Source organism: Chelonia mydas, chromosome 2 (assembly GCF_015237465.2).
Source record: "Chelonia mydas isolate rCheMyd1 chromosome 2, rCheMyd1.pri.v2, whole genome shotgun sequence".
In the NCBI taxonomy this organism is placed as follows: Eukaryota; Metazoa; Chordata; order Testudines; family Cheloniidae; genus Chelonia; species Chelonia mydas.
Window position 1 is genome coordinate 187,223,424 of NC_057850.1, and position 18,206 is coordinate 187,241,629.

The window sequence follows — 18,206 nt, forward strand, 5'->3', positions numbered from 1 at the left end:
CAACATCTGTACCAGGATGTCAAGTCTTGCTTGACTTGGAGAAGAAAGGCAATTTTGACCTATTTTTTAAAGAGGATTTATGAGGAGATGTATCCCTCTTTTCCTTGGGAGGATGCTTAAATTTTCCTTTAAACACTTTTTCATGGCTCTTCTTACAAGATTCTTTCAATGAAGGCTTAATTGCATGCACCCTGGAGCTAACTAATTCAGGGCTTGATGGGTCACTCTTTGTTTTTTCTGGCTGTTGTACAAGCATCAGAGGGAACAGAAGCTGAAGCAGCCCTCACAGAACGATTCAAAAGGAAAATGTTTAGTCTCCCTAGAATTCCTTATTCTCCTGAAGAACCACCTACATAATGCTCACTTTGAGGGGGCTGTACAATTCCCCTAAAAATTAGAGGTAACCAGTGTGATCTCCATTAATTGGGAAAACTCACAAGCTATACAATATTTAAAACTGGGGCACTTATGCATACTCATATCGCAGACACTAATCAAACAAACAAGGTTGTAGGCGGAATACTGAGGAAAAATAAATTCCCCCTTAGTCTCATAACTATAACCAATGGACAGCTACACAAACAAAACATAAATTACTAATTAATCTAAACTGTACTATACACAAGAATGAGACGCTAAAGTAAAGCTGCTGACACTAAAGCACTCCAGCTCAGGCCAAAAGTGAAAAGAAGGAACTGAATTAGCAGTTGGTCCCACAATACCTTTTCTATCTTGGATAGGGGACACAGGGATAGTTAGAGAACATGCACAGACCAAACAGACACTGCTTACCAAAAAGCCTCTGATCTAGGCACATGCACACCTAGAGTGGAATATACAAAGGGGCAAGCACTAAAAAAAAAAAAATATTCTTCCTTTACTGCAAATCAAACTTGCTAAACTTGTTTCTCAACAAGTCACTATGAATTTAACTTTACCATAGCATCAAGACATTTATTTACAATAGACTACATCACCAATACAATTTCAAAATCTCTGAAAAGGAACCATTGTATTCACCTCCATTTTTCTTTTTGTCCACAATTCTTTGAGTGAGCCATTCTTTGGTTTCCTCTTTGGTGTTTTTTGCAAGCTCAATAACTACCAGAGGCCTGAAATGAGGCTCAAACGTGTCGAATGCAGACCAGCTTTCTTTCATCCTTTGACAACTTGCGAAATGCTAAAAGACAACAAACATGCCAATGTTAAAAATACTACAGGATACAGTCTGCAGAAAAAGAAACTTTGCTACAAACTACTTGTTTGTAGTTAGCATGTGAACGGAGGCATACTGTGGGTAGCATGCTCAGTGCCTGCTGGAGGGAAGCGCTATGCAGCACTTGAATAAACTTCACTGGGCATCACTCAACGTAACGTTGCCTGCCTTTGGCTGAAGCTATATCCCATTATCTTTATCTAGGATGACTGTTGCCACCATGTATAGCACATTGGTGGTGGCAGCGGTAGTGAGGAAGCAAAAAAATATAAATAAATAAATGGAAGAGAAAAATAAGGGAGGACACTGAGGCCATCTCCCTTTTCCCAACAGAGTAAACTCAGTGACAACTGTTACTAAATTAAGAGACATTATAAGAGCCTGAAAATGTTAATTTTGCACATTTATCAGAGAATTAAAAATGTTAATAAAAAGAATACTAATGTATTTATTCTGTAATACAATATATTTTGCCCTTACCCAGTTGAGAAAACAAATTTTGACAGACAGGTGATGAATAACATTGTTTGATTTTTAATGATCTCGATAAGGGTGGGTAAACAGACTATGAGCCTGAGGTGATAAGTTTTCATGAAAATTTTGCAAGCCTTCTTTACAAACACTAATTGAAACTTCACAGCACCTCTGTTAGGTAAGTAGGTAAATAGTATTCCCATTTTACAGATGGGTAAAGTAAGGCACAGTGATTAAGGGACTTGCTTAATATCACACAGCAAGTTAGTGGCACAGACAGGAACCTAAAGCTAGGTTGCAAAGAATTAAGCATGTGCATAGCTTTACACAAGTAGCCTCACTGACTTGAACTGAAGTTTTATGTTGACATTATTCCTTAAGCACTTGGATAAAATGTGCTGCAAGAATAAATATATATCTGTGTGTGTGTGTATATATATCTATCTATATCTATCTTCTTACTATATGTTCCATTCTAGGCATCCGATGAAGTGGGCTGCAGCTCACGGAAGCTTATGCTCTAATAAATTTGTTAGTCTCTAAGGTGCCACAAGTACTCCTTTTCTTTTTGCGGATACAGACTAACACAGCTGCTACTCTGAAACCTATCTTTTTTCTGTATGTTTCACAGAGCAACTTAGGAGTCACTGTCAAAAGAAAAATTGGTCATCTGCCTGTTCAGTACATGAGAACAAAAGACTAGATATAACCTCATTGGAGGAAATTTTGTTTTGCTACTGACTTGAGTGGGCCCAGAATTTCATCCATTGTCTTTGACTGTAAGTACTGTTTCTCTCTCTCTTATTCAAAGTCAACAAGATTATATCAATCCTATGTAGAATGTCCATTTTTCACAACAGCTTCTCTGGATTTCTCCACGAAGCATACAGGAAAGGGTATTTCCAGTATAGGTAAGGCTACAAATTATAGAGATACAGTCAACACACAGCTCAATTTAAACAATAATTTCTTCCCTATCTTTTTAAAATATTAAAACTGAAATCATGTTTAAAAAGCTAATTTATCATTTATTAGCCTGGTCAGTTTCACTTGCTAGTTCTCATACATAGCACAATCCTGTTGCATTTGGTGTTCACAATGCTGAAATAAAATGTATACATTTTAAGTTAATATATTATGAATGCTACTAGGTTTATAAAAATGTAAATCTACATTTTAGATGTAAATCTGTACAGACAGAATGATCTAGAAGAATGAGAATAGGACTGGAAATCAGGAATTTTAATCTTGGTTCTGAGACTAACTCAGTGTTATTTTAGACAAGCTACTTCAACTCTCTGCCTCAGTTTTCCTATTTTTAAAGTGGGGGTAATACTTGCCTGTCCCCAAGGGATGTTGTGAAAATTAGTCAATGTTTGTAAAAAGCTTTCAGTATGATTAGCACTGGATAAATGGTAAGTTTTATTAGCTGACAGTATCTTTTATTGAAGTAGAAAAGGAGTACTTGTGGCACCTTAGAGACTAACAAATTTATTTGAGCATAAGCTTTCGTGAGCTACAGCTCACGCTCAAATAAATTTGTTAGTCTCTAAGGTGCCACAAGTCCTCCTTTTCTTTTTGCGGATACAGACTAACACGGCTGCTACTCTGAAACCTTTTATTGAAGTATTGTTCTGCTCTGAAAGTGTCCTGCATAAAAAATGGCAGCTTCTTATTCAAAATGATCTTCTCCTTTTACGTATTCAGCATCATATTTTCTCATTTTAGTCACAAAAAAGATTTCTTACTCCTGTTAGCACTACAGAACTGCGCAAGTGGTGAAGATTCTATTCCAGGGGTCGGCAACCTATGGCACACGTGCCAAAAACGGTACGCGAGCCAATTTTTAATGGCACACTGCTGCCTGCCAGGTCCCAGCCGCCGGCCCTGCTCAGCCCGCTGTTGAACCCAGGCTGGCAGCGGGCTGAACAGGGCCGGAGGCTGGGACCCCAGCAGGCAGCAGCGTGCCATTAAAAATCCTGACTGCCCCAGCCTGCTCTTCTCCACCCCGCCCCCCGGGGGCAGGGTGAAGAAGCTTGGTCATGCCAGCTGCTGCTGCAAAGCAGGCAAGGTCCCCGCTCCCCGACCTCTTCCCCCAGTGTGTTGGGTTCCTGCCCCTCCTCCTCTCCCTCCCTGCCGCCGATCAGCTGATGGCCCTTGCGCGGGAGGGGGAGAAGCGGAGCCGCAGTGCACTCGCTGCTCCAGGGAGGAGAAGGGGGGTGGAATCAGGGCATATCCCTCCAGCCCCTTGCCATGAGCCACTCTGGGCAGGGGGCTGGGAGCACCCCCACGACCCTAGCCCACACCCCCAGCCCTCTGCCCTGACCCCTGCACCCCTCTCACACACACCCAGCCCTCTGCCCTGACTCCTGCACCCCCCTCACATACTCCCAGCCCCCCCATGCCCTGACTCCTGCACCCCCCACATTCCCACCCCCACCCTGAGCACCAAACGGGATTTCCTGCACACACCCCCATTCCCACCTGTGCCCTCGCACCAAATGGGAGCTCCCCAGGTACGCACTCCACACCCAAACCTCCTGCCCCAATCCTGAGCCCCCTCCCTCATTCTAGCTCCTGGCCAGACCCTATACCCCAACCCCCAGCCTGCTCCTTCACCCCCAGCCCTGTGCTCAGTGCACTCCCACCCTCAGCTCAGTGCAGAGAGAGAGGAAGAGAATGGGCTAGAACCAGGGAGAAGGTAGGTACCCATTCTATGTGGGCAGGGCTGGGATCCCAGACTGGCAGCGGGCTGAGCGGGGCCGGCAGCCGGGACCCTGGCTGGCAGGAGCCAACGGACAGAACCCCAGACCAGCAGCGGGCTGAGCGGCAGCAGGCTGAGCCGCTCAGCCCGCTGCCGGTCTGGGGTTCTGGCTGCCAGCCCGGGGTTCTGGCTGCCGGCCCCTTGCCAGCCGGGGTCCTGGCCGCAGGTCCTGCTCAGCCCGCTGCCAGCCTAGGTGAACGGAACCCCAAGCTGGCAGCGGGCTGAGCAGGCCAGCAGTGTAAAATCAGCATTTTAATTTAATTTTAAATGAAGCTTCTTAAACATTTTGGAAGCCTTGTTTACGTTACATACGACAATAGTTTAGTTATATAATATATAGACCTAAAGAGACAGACTTTCTAAAAAACGTTAAAATGTATTACTGGCAGGCGAAACCTTAAATTAAAATGAATAAATGAAGACTCGGCACACCACTTCTGAAAGGTTGCCGACCCCTGTTCTATTCCATCTTGTTGCTCCTGTTTGAGATTGCACAAGTGTCACCAACGATGTTATCTGGAGGCAAAAGGGTTCAGGGCGGAGCTGCAGTCGAATTGCCGCCGCGTGACATGGATTGGCACCCGATTCTAAATGCAGCCCCAAGCACGTGCTTGGAAAGCTGGTGCCTGGAGCCGGCCCTGACAGGGTTACACAGATGTAACAGACTATAACCTGGCCCGTAGAATCTTTACTATTTGTGATGATGCACAACATAAGAAAAAACCGAACGTATTTGATCAAGAAACTAGGGACACACAAACACAGAATTCCCTTATGCCATTTTATATCCATCCTTCCAAGAAAAATTGCACTCAGTTTACTTAGGTGTGTGTACAGCAATTGGCACCCTAGTCTCAGTACAAATAATAAACACCCTTCCTACATCTACTACTTGATGGTCCAAGGGGTACATCTAGAAGGTAGCATGGAGTGTCGTTGACATGCCCCAGAAAGGCATGCCACATCCACTTAGATGTGTCACAAACGCCAGCACTCTACGGGTAACAGAAGGAGAAATGCAATTACTGTTTAGCTGTTACTGTTAGCAAACAGAAAGTATGCTGACCTTGTAATAAATCAACTGTTTCATGATACTTTGGAATTGAAGAAAATATAGAATATTAATTTCATTAATGTAATACATTTTATTGAATAAATTTAATACAAAGGTTTTCAGACAAAAAACTTGTTTATTCTCCAGTAAAAGGACTGTATTCACATTATCTACTTCATGTTTTTATTCATAAAGTGCCATCAGTATGCTCAGTTTTAAAACAAGGAGACATAACTTTTGCTCCAAGAAGAAACAATGATCTAAATATTCATATTGTATTGTAATTCAGAAGATAGCACTGTCCAGATAAAAGGCAGCTGTGAAGGGCATCAAAACATATCTTTCACACTTCAACACACCTGTGAGTGATTCAGGCACGGAGGGGAAAAGCGTTAAGACCACCCTGGCTCTGGTTATCACAAATTCTAGCTAATCCTAAAATCAGTCTCATTCACTTGCTCACGTTCAAATCCCAATTAGCAGAAACCAATTCTATGATGTGAAAAACCACGGGACCGACTTCGAAAGGAAGACAATTTGATGGTTATTAAATGTAGGTAGCAACGGGTGATCTACTTCCTTTGCAAATCTGCAAAATGCAATCCGAGCAGCCCAGCCCCACCCCGACCACAGCTCGGAGAGGGGTGGAGGAGAGGGCAAAGTTGGAGCAACTCGGCAGGGTCCTAGAGAAGAGTAAGCGTACGCGCAGTCTTGCCCGCTGCCAACGCCCCAGTACTCCTGCACCCCTAACGCCTTAGGCCCTCCCCAGTGCCCGGCTTCTCTGGGGTGCCAGCCGTGAGCGGACCCCGGGCCACTCAGGGATGCGCGAGGGAGGCTCCTCCTCTCCCGGCGGCGCAGACACGGCAGGGATTAGCGGAGAGCAGGGGGCTCACACTCACCCTCTGCCTCTTTATTCCACGTCCGCAGGCGAGGGAGGGAGGGAGCAGAGCGGCTGCGGGTGATGGGAGGGGGCGTTAGACCCGCCGTAACAACAGGGAGCGTGCGCCGGTGTTAGGGGCGCGGCTGCTCGCGCCAAAAGGGCGGGCCCAAGAGGGACGCGAGGCGGGGCTTAGGGAAGGAGAAGCGCTCGGGGAAGACCGCGGGAGCCGCGCGCGCCAGGAGGCGGAGCTAGGAGAGCGCTTGCGCGCACTCGGAGGAGAAGGTGGAGGGGGGGAGAGCGAACCGCGCGAGCCAAAGGGCGGGGCTAAAACGTTGCCTGAGAGTTACTCCGGCCTCCCCCTTTCTCAAGAGCGGTTGGCCGGCCGTTAACCCCGACGTGTAGCTGTGCAGCTGCTGCTGCTAAAAATGGCAGCAAAGGCTTTGCATGGGGGCGTAGAGAGCCATGTATGGTACACACACCCCTAGGCTGCTGTGCGTCTGTGCGCGCCTAGGCAGTGTCTCGCTATCCTTCACTGCGAGTTGTACCCGTACTGGGGTCGGGGGGGTGCAGTGTACATATGCCACACGCGGGAGCCAGCGTAGACCTGCTGCATGTTGCTCTTTAGCCTCTGGAGTGTGGGGAAAGCAAGGTCAGGGTCCTCCCCACCAGGGTGCTAGGAGTCTGGCAGCAGCCCCTGGCCAGAAGTGGTTTTCCTGAGATGCACAGTTTACAGTTTTGTTCAATGGCTTTCAGTATCTGCACTCTATAAATTGTTCCAACGCCCCTGCTCCCCACACAGGCATTAGGACTCTACATAGTCATGTGTGCCCATCTCCCATGCCCACATGCACCCCTTCTGTCTTGCTGCTCCCTGCCATCCACCATATCCTGCTTTTCACACTGTAACTCCTCAGAGCTCATGGCTTCCAGCAGCAGTAGCTATTCTGGCCTCCTGTACTTTCAGCATTATCCATTGTGCAATAAGAAGTTAAAGAAAACAAGCTACTTCCTAATACATACATGAGCCTCCCATTGGCCCACAAAATCTTATTTTCCCCTCCCTTACCCTACCTCTCCTTGCTTTGTTGTCTCCTGTTTGTTCTAGTCTTAATTTAGGGACTACCCCAGCAAACCTGTATTACAGGGTGTAGTACGTACTTACAACCCATTTATTTCAGTGGGATTATTCACAGTAGTAAATGCTAAATCCATTTTATTTACTTGTATAATTTCCTGCAATCTAGAGAGCACATTTTTGTTTGTACAGCCACCTAAAGAGAACTGTACAGAATAGTCCTAAATTTTCTAATATTTCCAGTATCAGACCTCAAAAAAAAAAAAAGGAATTGTCACTCCTTTCTCTCCCCCAAATCCTCAGGAAATTAATTGAGATTATATATATATATATATAATCCCATTTGATTATATATATATACACCCGTTTGATCTTAACAGATGAGTATCAATTAATGTTACAGAAATAAAAAAAATTGCAAGGTCCTTGCACAGAGAAACCTCTTTCCAAACCCCAAATTTGGCATTCAGTTTAACTCTGTGCATATGAGAAAGAATCAGTCATTAAGTACGTAATTCTGCTGATACATCAAAATTACTAATTTTTTCCTTGAGTCCTAGTAAAAGGTGGATTCTGTCAATATGTCAAGGCTCAATTGAAAGAAAATTTAATATAAAAGCTGAATTGGCAAGTGTCACTTCATACAAGCAGGAATTGTTGCCAGTAGCTAAGGATAACAATAATCATGTTTAAGACATCTCAAACATGAGAGACACAGTTAAATAGTTACAAAGAGGATTTGGTTCTCCCCTGTTGCTACAAGGTGGTAAACATTACAAGAGCCATTGACCTAGGGGTCCTGCTGTGGGAGGGAAGGTTTAGCTTATCAAAACTTGTTTTGGTCCCAGTCTCTAAGTGGACATCAGTGTGCTGAGTCTTATATAAGTACTTTTTATCTGTATATTTACAAAAGAAGGTAAACACTATTACTATCTTCATTCTACTGATGAGGAAACTGAGGCACAAATAGGTATAGTGACTTCCCCAAAGTCATACAGCAAGCCAGTAGAAGAGCAGAGGATATAATCTACATTCATTATCACGGCATACAGACCATTAGGTCAAATCTGAATTTTATTACAACTGTAGAGGAAATTACTTTTCCAGTGATATGTAGCCCAATTTTCACATGCTAGCAGTTGTATTTTCCTTTATATTATAGGGGTTTGCAAGAAGCAGCTCCCACAGACAAACCGCAGCACAGAGACAGAGGCTGGGAAATGGAAAGTGGCTACCCATTCGTTGTGCATGAGACCCTGACAGTGGGTGTTTGGCCAGAGAAGAGGGGAAGTTGCTGAGAGAGGAGAGTGACTGACACTCCTGGTCAACCAACTGCACCCAACAATGTCTGCACGTGGCTGGGACTCCCAGTTATGTGCATCCAGCCCAAACATTGTTTGTGGGGGAAATAGGGGAGTTTACTTTCAGAAGTAGAGATAAGTGAAGTTGTTCGTTTGCTCTCTACACTGGTAGAAGAGAGGTAAATCCCTTTTACCTGCTAGTGAAAGGAGCCCAGCTGATTCAAAGCACCTAGCTTCACCACTCAGTCAGCTATTCCCAAAACAGCTTGGCTATAGCAGGCATTGGGCAAAGAAAAGCCCGTCCCTCCACTCAAGCAATCACCAGCCACAACATAGAACCAGCAGAAAGAGAGAAGGCCAACCTGCCCAGGTGTGGACAAAGCGAAGAGGAGGGAAGCAGCTCTCAGATTACTATCCAGAAGGAACAGATAGAAGGCCAGCCTCACCTACTAGGCCTCCCTAGCACAGAAAGTCAAGGGAGGATTAGTATTTGAGCAACACAGAGACCTGCTCTCCAGTCCAGAGAGCAATCTGTCTCACAGTATGATACTGTACCAATACTGGGTGTGTCTACACTTTGGGCTGGAGGTGTAAATTCCACTTTGACTTTGAGGACATGTACTTGGATGGGTACATACTTGGAATGGCTAGCCCATCATGCAGCTGCAGCTACATTCTATTTTTAGCATGGTAGCTCCATCAGACAGGTACATCTACTCAAGCTGGAATTTACACCTTCAGCTCCAGTGTAGATATACCAAGTGAGTATTTTCACTTACTCTTAGGGAAATACCCAGAGGTCATTCAAGACCTTGTCTAAGAGACTCAGTTAAGTTCAGTGTAAAGACAGGCGAAGGATTACAGAGAGTTGAAGGATAGTGTCAGCACCCAAATGATGGTCAGGGCTCTGACATAAAAACAACGGCAAGTTTACTTTTCTTTAATCAATCCTAAAGAGCTCTAACACAAGTGACAGCGTGTACATGCTGACCAGCTGAGATCTGTGGGTAGACTTTACGATTGGACCCTCTTTTCTTTTATATTCTGTTTGTAGAATTCAGATTGTATTTAATTATTGCAAAAGATGTGATTATTTGAGGGGAGGGGTGTTTGATTATTGTTTTGGAGTTAACACTTTGGTATCTCTCTTCCCCTTGATTTCCCTGACCTTTCCTTTTACCTATGATTCCTACTTATCCCCTCTTCTTTTTATGTAACCCAAACCCTTTCTCTTAAATGTTGGGAGGGGTTTTCCTACAACTTTTTGGTTCTTGATTCCTATTAAATATATTGTTAATGTCCTAGGTATCAGAGGGGTTATATATAAGCATGTATTCACCTGACCACTAGATGGAGGCACTATGTATTCTATAGATTGACAACTTGAGGTGTGCCATTAACCCAGCGGTCCTGTGGTGGGGCAGAGAGTTACTTAGAAGGGAAAAGCAAGTGGCCTCTTTGGGCATGTCTACACTGCAATTAAAACCCCCTGGCTCAGGCTAAGAAGCTGTTTAATTGTGGTGTAGATGTTCAGACTCAGGCTGGAGCCGGGGCTCTAGGACTCTGCAAGGTGGGAGGGTGCCAAAGCGTGGGCGGCAGACTGAGTCAAACATCTACACCACAATCAAACAGCCTCTTAGACTGAGCCCCACGAGCTTGAGTCAGCTGGCATGGGCCAACCACAGGTGTCTAATTGCAGTGTAGATATAACATACCCTTCTACTCTTAAGGACAAGGGGTGTACTAGTAGAGGGCTATACCAGGAGTTGAAATATTGTAACAAACCCCTATACTGCAATTGAAAGATAATTATTATATAAATAACCCCCAGTGGTGAGCTGTGACTAGATCTCTCATTTTCCACCTATACAAAAAAAAAATATGAAAGCCTTTACCATTTAAATCCTAATAGATTCCTTATCCTCTCTGTAAATTGGCCTCTAATGGGCAACGTCTAATGGCCTTTAATGGGCAACAAAGCATGAAGTGCCTAATCCTGCAAAAAGGTGAGTACCTCCTAGAAGGTTCTGTGCTTTCTCTCTGAGTTCAATGAAGTTGAGGATACTCTGTACCTCTTGGGTGGGACTCTATCTTGCAGGATTGGACCCAAAAAGATAGTATATTATAGTCTGGCCATTCATACTGACTTACATCCAGAATTCCCCAAACTGTAATTGTCACTGATTGTAATAAATTTTACTGGTGAAAGGAGATGGTTTGGTAAAGGTTCCTTTATTTTATTCTTCTAGAGTAGACGTTTTAAAAACTATATCAAATCTTGCAGGAAAATCTCACAGAAATGAGCACATCAAAATGGTTAAGTGTAGATAGAATAATGGGCAACTTTTAGCTAGTATTTATATAAAAGTTATAAAACTTTCTGTACCAATTATCGTTTATATTTTAGAGTTATCAAAGAAAAAACAGAAATTTTATTTTCTACCAAACAGCACATGAACATTTTGCTTTCCAGACTTTCTTTCTCATTATCTTATTTTTGTTACTATTGCAAAAAATGACTATAGTAGTTCTAGTTAGTGTAGAATTATTTTGCAAAATAAAGGATTTTTTTCAAGGGTCTATTATGTGCTGTGTGTGACCAAAGGAAGATAAGCTGCAAAGAATAAAAGAAAAATTGAAATTTTAACTGATAGATTTTCAATAGCCATCAATTCAGAAATACTAAAGACCACATATTTGTAGATTTAATTACATTTTCCATAAATTCTAATTTATCTTTCATACTGCTAAGTGGTCCACTTAGAACATTAGTACTATCTGTACAGCAAAATCTTTAATCTTGTCATCAAGTTCATTGACTTTGTCTTCTACAGCTGTAGTGTTATTCTAAAATCTTATTTGAAACAGAGCATAATTTATACAAAAATGTTTCAAACTGAGTTTGAAGAGCTTTTATTCCAAACTGTAAACCCTGTATATGATGGAAACCACTTCAAGCCAGGGGGTATCATAGCACCCTCAGCACCCCTAGTTCCAGCACCTATGGGGTCCCCCAAGGATCTGTACTGGGACCTGTGTTGTTTAACATTTTCATAAATGATCTGGAAAAGAGGACAAACAGTAAGAGGACAAAGTTTACAGATGATAAAATATTACTCAAGTCCAAATCAGACTGTGAAGAGTTACAAAGGGATCTCACTAAACTGGATGACTGAGCAACAAAATGGTAGATGAAATTCAGTCAAAAAAGCTAACAAAGTTAGGAACCATTAGGAAAGGGATAGATAATAAGACAGAAAATATCATAATGTGACTATATAAATGCATGTGATGCCCACGCCTTGAATACTGTGTGTAGTTCTGGTCCCCCTCCCCATCTCAAAAAACTAGGGTGACCAGACAGCAAGTGTGAAAAATCGGGACATGGTTGGGGGGTAATAGGAGCCGATATAAGAAAAAGACCCAAAAATCGGGACTGTCCCTATAAAATCGGGACATCTGGTCACCCTACAAAAAACATTTCTTAGAATTGGAAGAAGTACAGAGAAGGGCAACAAAGGAGTATGGAACAGCTTCCATACAAGGAGAGATTAAAAAGACTGGGCCTGTTCATCTTAGAAAAGAGATGACTAAGGAGAGGGGAAATATGTTAGAGGTCTATAAAATCATGAACAATGTGGAGAAAATGAATATGTGAAGGGGTAAATAACACTTGCCTAACACAAGAACCAGGAGTCACTCAATGAAATTAATAGGCAGCAGGTTTAAAACAAACAAAAGGAACTATTTCTTCATACAGTGCACAGTGAACCTGTGGAACTCATTGTCAGGGATATTGTGAAGGCCAACAGTGTAAGTGGGTTCAAAAAAATCTGCCTGCAGCAGATGACTGACACCCTTTTGGAGGAAGAAATAACACAGGCAGGGATTCAGGTGGACTGCTGAGCTGCATGTAGAATGGGAGTGGGGAAGCATTGGAGGAAATCCACAAATCCCCTTTGTCTAACAGTAATGTAGCTAAATTTGACCCTTTATTTCTAGTTATTAGTCAACAAATATAGCCATATGCTCAGTATTACATCATAGACAACTGAAGAGCAAGTGAGGGCTGGGGAATCAAACTCACAGTTTATATTGATTACTGACCCTCTCCAGAAAGATCAGTTCCTTAGAAACGCTCCAAAGCCCTGCCCCTCAAGGCAGGGTGCACTGCGATATCAAGCGAGAGGGCCAGAGTCTCTCTCACTCACTCACATGCTCCGCCCCACCCCACCCCTCCGGTGATGATTTACGTCTCCCCTATCTGCTCCAGATGCCCAAACTGACATGCCCGCCCTGCCTGGGAGGGGCATGTGACCACTCTTGCGGCTTCCTTTTGCTTCCCTGTCAGAATTCATTTTTCTGCAGGGAAGCAAAAAAATCTGCAGCAGACATGAATTCTGTGCGTGTCCAGTGGCACACAATTCCCTCAGGAGTACTGTATGATCATTCTTATGGGTTTTTTTTAATATACATATATGGTTACACTGAGAACTTGAGTTTCATGTGAGTGGAATGAATTTTACCCAATATGAATGAGGCCATGAGGTGGTAAGGGCTTGATCCAAAACCAATGGAAAGCCTCCTTCTGACTTCCCTGAGCCTTGGTTTAGGTCCAGATCTTCAAAAGCTTTTAGGCTTCTGTCATAAATATAAAGGGAAATGTAAACACCTTTAAAATCCCTCCTGGCCAGAGGAAAAACCCTTTCACCTGTAAAGGGTTAAGAAGCTAGGATAACCTCACTGGCACCTGACCAAAATGACCAATGAGGAGACGATACTTTCAAAAGCTGTGGGGAGGGAGAAACAAATCCTCTCTCTCTCTGTCTGGGTGATGTTTTTGCCGGGGACGGAACAGGAATGGAGTCTTACAACTTAGTAAGTAATCTAGCTAGATATGCATTAGATTCTGATTCCTTTAAATGGCTGAGAAAATAAACTGTGCTGAATGGAATGTAGATTCCTGTTTTTGTGTCTTTTTGTAACTTAAGGTTTTGCCTAGAGGGATTCTCTATGTTTTGAATCTAATTACCCTGTAAGGTATTTACCATCCTGATTTTACAGAGGTGATTCTTTTTACTTTTTCTTCTATTAAAATTCTTCTTTTAAGAATCTGATTGCTTTTTCATTGTTCTTAAGATCCAAGGTTTTGGGTCTGTGTTCACCTATGCAAATTGGTGAGGATTTTTATCAAACCTTCCCCAGGGAAGGCGGTGTAAGGGTTGGGAGGATTTTGGGGGGAAAGACTATTCCAAACGGACTCTTTCCCAGTAATATACCAGTTAGACGTTTGGTGGTGGCAGTGATAAAGTCCAAGGGAAAAAGGTAAAATAGTTTGTACCTTGGGGAAGTTTTAACCTAAGCTGGTAAAAGTAAGCTTAGGAGGTTTGCATGCAGGTCCCCACATCTGTACCCTAGAGTTCAGAGTGGGGAAGGAAGCTTGAAAGCTTCTAACTAAAACCAGTGGTAGTGAGGCACCTAAATACCTTTGGAGAATTTGTGCCTATGCCTGCTCTTGCTCCCACTACCATCAGTGACAAACCTCCCATCCACATCAATGGTGTAGTATCGTGCCCTTAGGCCTGGTCTATACTACAGAGTTAGGTCGAATTTAGCCGCTTTAGGTCGATTTAAAAATGACCGCATCCACACAACCAACCCTGTTCCGTTGACCGAAAAGGCTCTTAAAATTGACTTCTGTACTCCTCCCCGACGAGGGGAGTAGTGCTAAAATCGACCTTGCTGGGTCAAATTTGGGGCAGTCCAGATGCAAATAGACGGTATTGGCCTCCGGGAGCTATCCTAGACTGCTCCATTGTGACCGCTCTGGACAGCACTTTCCACTCCGATGCACTAGCCAGGTACACAGGAAAAGCCCCAGGAACTTTTGAATTTCATTTCCTGTTTGGTCAGCATGGCGAGCTCAGCAGCACAGGTGACCATGCAATTCCAGAATCGCAAACGAGCTCCAGCATGGACCGAAACGGAGACACTGGATCTGACTGCTGTATGGGGAGAAGAATCTGTGCAGGCAGAACTCCGATCCAAAAGAAGAAATGCAAATATATTTGCCACAATCTCACAGGGCATGTTGGACAGAGGCTACACCAGGGACACGCAGCAGTGCCGCGTGAAAGTTAAGGAGCTCAGGCAAGCCTACCAAAAGACAAAGGAGGCAAACAGTCGCTCTGGGTCAGAGCCCCATACATGCCGCTTCATGTTCATGCTGAACAGCTGCATGCCATTCTAGGGGGGGACCCTACCACTATCCCACCTCTGTCCGTGGACACCTGCAAGGGGAGAGTCTCAAGCCGCACGGAGGAAGATTTTGTGGAGGAGGAAGAGGAGGAGGATGAAGAGGAGGAGAATGTGCAGCAAGCAAGCAGTGAATCCGTTCTCCCCGGCAGCCAGGACCTTTTCATCACCCTGGATCCAATACCCTCCCAAGGCTGGATCCCCGACCCTGAAGCCAGAGAAGGCACCTCTGGTGAGTGCACATTTGTAACTACAGTAGGGGGTTTAAAAGCAATAGTGTTCATGATCACCTGGTTGAAATAGGGGAATTTTTGTAAGGGAACAGTAAAAGGACCCCATTCATGCTGGGCTGTTTGTGCTTGGCTAAAAGGGATCATCCCAGAGAATAGCCATGCGGTGGGGTGGGGGTAGGTGTGGGCTGCTCATCTACCCGAATACTGCAGCCCCTCCTTTTAAATGTGAAACCCAACCCATTGCTTGCTCTGGGAAAGGGGGGTACTGCAATTTGATAACATTCCCACATGTTATGAAGGCATAAGAAGCCAACCCAATTTTACTCTCCCTTTTTATCTCCCCCCAGGTGCAAATGTTTCTACGCTCCCCCTATCATCTCCGTCCCTGAGGTTATCGCAGATTAGAAGGCGGGAAAAAAACGCACTCGCAATGACATGTTTTCCGAGCTCATGCAGTCCTCCCGCACTGATAGGGCACAGCTTAATGCATGGAGGCATTCAGTGGCAGAGGCCAGGAAATAATTAAGTGAGCGTGAAGAGCGGAGGCAGGACGCGATGCTGAGGCTAATGGGGGAGCAAACAGACATGATGAAGCATCTGTTGGAGGAGCAAACGGACATGATGAAGTATCTGTTGGAGCTGCAGGAAAGCCAACAAGAGCACAGACCCCCGCTGCATCCACTGTATAACCGCCTACCCTCCTCCCCATGTTCCATAGTCTCCTCACCCAGACGCCTAAGAATGCAGGGGGGCCCCCCTCGGGGCACCCAGTCACTCCACTCCAGAGGATGGCCCAAGCAACAAAAGGCTGTCATTCAAACAGTTTGATTTTGTAGTATGGCTACAATAAACAATGTGGCCTTGTTCTTCCCTCCTCCCCCACCCCACCCCACCCCACCTCACCCCACCCAGGCTACCTTGTCCGCTATCTCTTTTTTTTTTAATTAATAAAGAAAGAATGCATGGTTTCAAAACAATAGTGACTTTATTTCGAAAGGGGGAGGGTGGTTGGCTTACAAGGACTTAAAATCAACAAAGGGGGTGGATTTGCATCAAGGAGAAACACACACAACTGTCACACCGAAGCCTGGCCAGTCATGAAACTGGTTTTCAAAGCTTCTCTGATGCGCAGCATGCCTTGCTGTGCTCTTCTAATCACCCTGGTGTCCGGCTGCTCAAAATCGGATGCCAGGCGATTTGCCTCAACCTCCCACCCTGCCATAAACATCTCCCCCTTACTCTCACAGATATTATGGAGCACACAGCAAGCAGCGAGCTTTTAAATGTCCAAAGGCACATTCTACCACCATTCTGCATTTGCTCAGCCTATAGTTGAACTGCTCCTTACTACTGTCCAGGGTGCCTGTGTTAGGTTTCATGAGCCATGGGAGCAAGGGGTAGGCTGGGTCCCCAAGGATAACTATTGGCATTTCAACATCCCTAACAGTTATTTTCTGGTCTGGGAAGTAAGTCCCTTCTTGCAGCTGCTCGAACAGCCTGGAGTTTCTAAATATGCAAGCGTCATACACCTTTCCCAGCCATCCCACGCTGATGTCAGTGAAATGTCCCTTGTGATCCACCAGTGCTTGCAGCACCATTGAGAAGTACCCCTTGCGGTTTATGTACTGATTGGCAAGGTGGTCCAGTGCCAAGATGGGGATATGCGTTCTGTCTATCGCTCCACCACAGTTAGGGAAACCCATTGCAGCAAAGCCATCCACTATGACTTGCACATTTCCTAGAGGCACTACCCTTGATAACAGAATGTCAATAATTGCATTGGCTACTTGGATCACAGCAGCCCCTACAGTAGACTTGCACACTCCAAATTGATTCCTTACTGACCGGTAGCAGTCAGGCGTTGCAAGCTTCCACAGGACTATCGCCACTCGTTTCTCAACTGTCAGGGAAGCTCTCATCTTGGTATTCCTGTGCTTCAGGGTGGGGGAAAGCAACTCACAGAGTTCCAGGAAAGGGGCCTTATGCATGCAAAAGTTTTGTAGCCACTGGGAATCATCCTATACCTGAAACACTATGTGGTCCCACCAGTCTGTGCTTGTTTGCTGGGCCCAGAATCGGCGTTCCACTGTATCAACCAGCCTCACTGCCACCATGATGTCCCAATTGCCACAGCCCATTCTTTCAGGAACGTCTGTGTCCATGTCCTCTTCAAAATCCTTCTCGTGCTGGCGTCTCTTAGCCCGGTTTTGCATATACTCCAGGATAATGCGCGAGGTGTTTACAATGCTCACAACAGCAGCGGTGATGGTGAGCTGAGTGGGCTCCACGCTTGCCGTGGTATGGCATCTGCAGGAGAGCAGAGTTGCAGCGGAAGCGGTGGATGATGACGGTGAGCAGTCGTACAGCACCCAGGAGGACCAGCACAGATCCCCCGAGCTCATCGCTGGGGAGCAGGATAGCAGAGTTGCAGCGGAAGCAGTATATGACAATGGTTAGCAATCCTACTGCACCGTCTGCTGACAGCAGCACCCAGGACACAACAGTAGTGGTGACGGTGAGCTGAGCTGAGCGGGCTCCATGCTTGCCGTGGTATGACGTCTGCATGGAAAAAAGGCGCGAAACGATTGTCTAACGTTGCTTTCACGGAGGTAGGGTGACTGACGACATGTACCCAAAACCACCCGCGATAATGTTTTTGCCCCATCAGGTATTGGGAGCTTAACCCAGAATTCCAGTGTGCGGCGGAGACTGCGGGAACTGTGGGATAGCTACCCACAGTGCACCGCTCCGTAAGTCGATGCTAGCCACAGTAGTGAGGACGCACTCTGCCGACTTAATGCACTTAGTGTGGACATATGCAATCGACTATATAAAATCGATTTCTAAAAATCGACTTCTATAAAATCGACCTAATTTCGTAGTGTAGACATATCCTGTGTGAAGAAGTGTGGATTGTGTTAAAATCATAGATTTTAAGGCCAAAAGGGACCACT

At 44.9% G+C, this 18,206-nt stretch overlaps 1 protein-coding gene across 7 annotated transcripts in view; it reads right to left on the reverse strand.

The window, feature by feature from the left end:
* The window catches only part of ANO10 (anoctamin 10), a 237,346-nt gene extending 230,684 nt beyond the window's left edge, over positions 1-6,662 (reverse strand). For 2 of the 7 annotated variants that reach the window (XM_027822503.3, XM_027822504.3), the window contains exons 1-2: positions 6,408-6,662; positions 1,021-1,180 (exon numbers count right to left, since the gene is read on the reverse strand). In XM_027822503.3, coding sequence (XP_027678304.2) covers positions 1,021-1,159 — 139 coding nt within the window. In that variant the 5' untranslated portion in view covers positions 1,160-1,180; positions 6,408-6,662. The other 5 variants (XM_037890359.2, XM_037890360.2, XM_043540867.1 and 2 more) reach the window with 4 other exon arrangements.
* Positions 6,663-18,206: the final 11,544 nt, after the last annotated feature.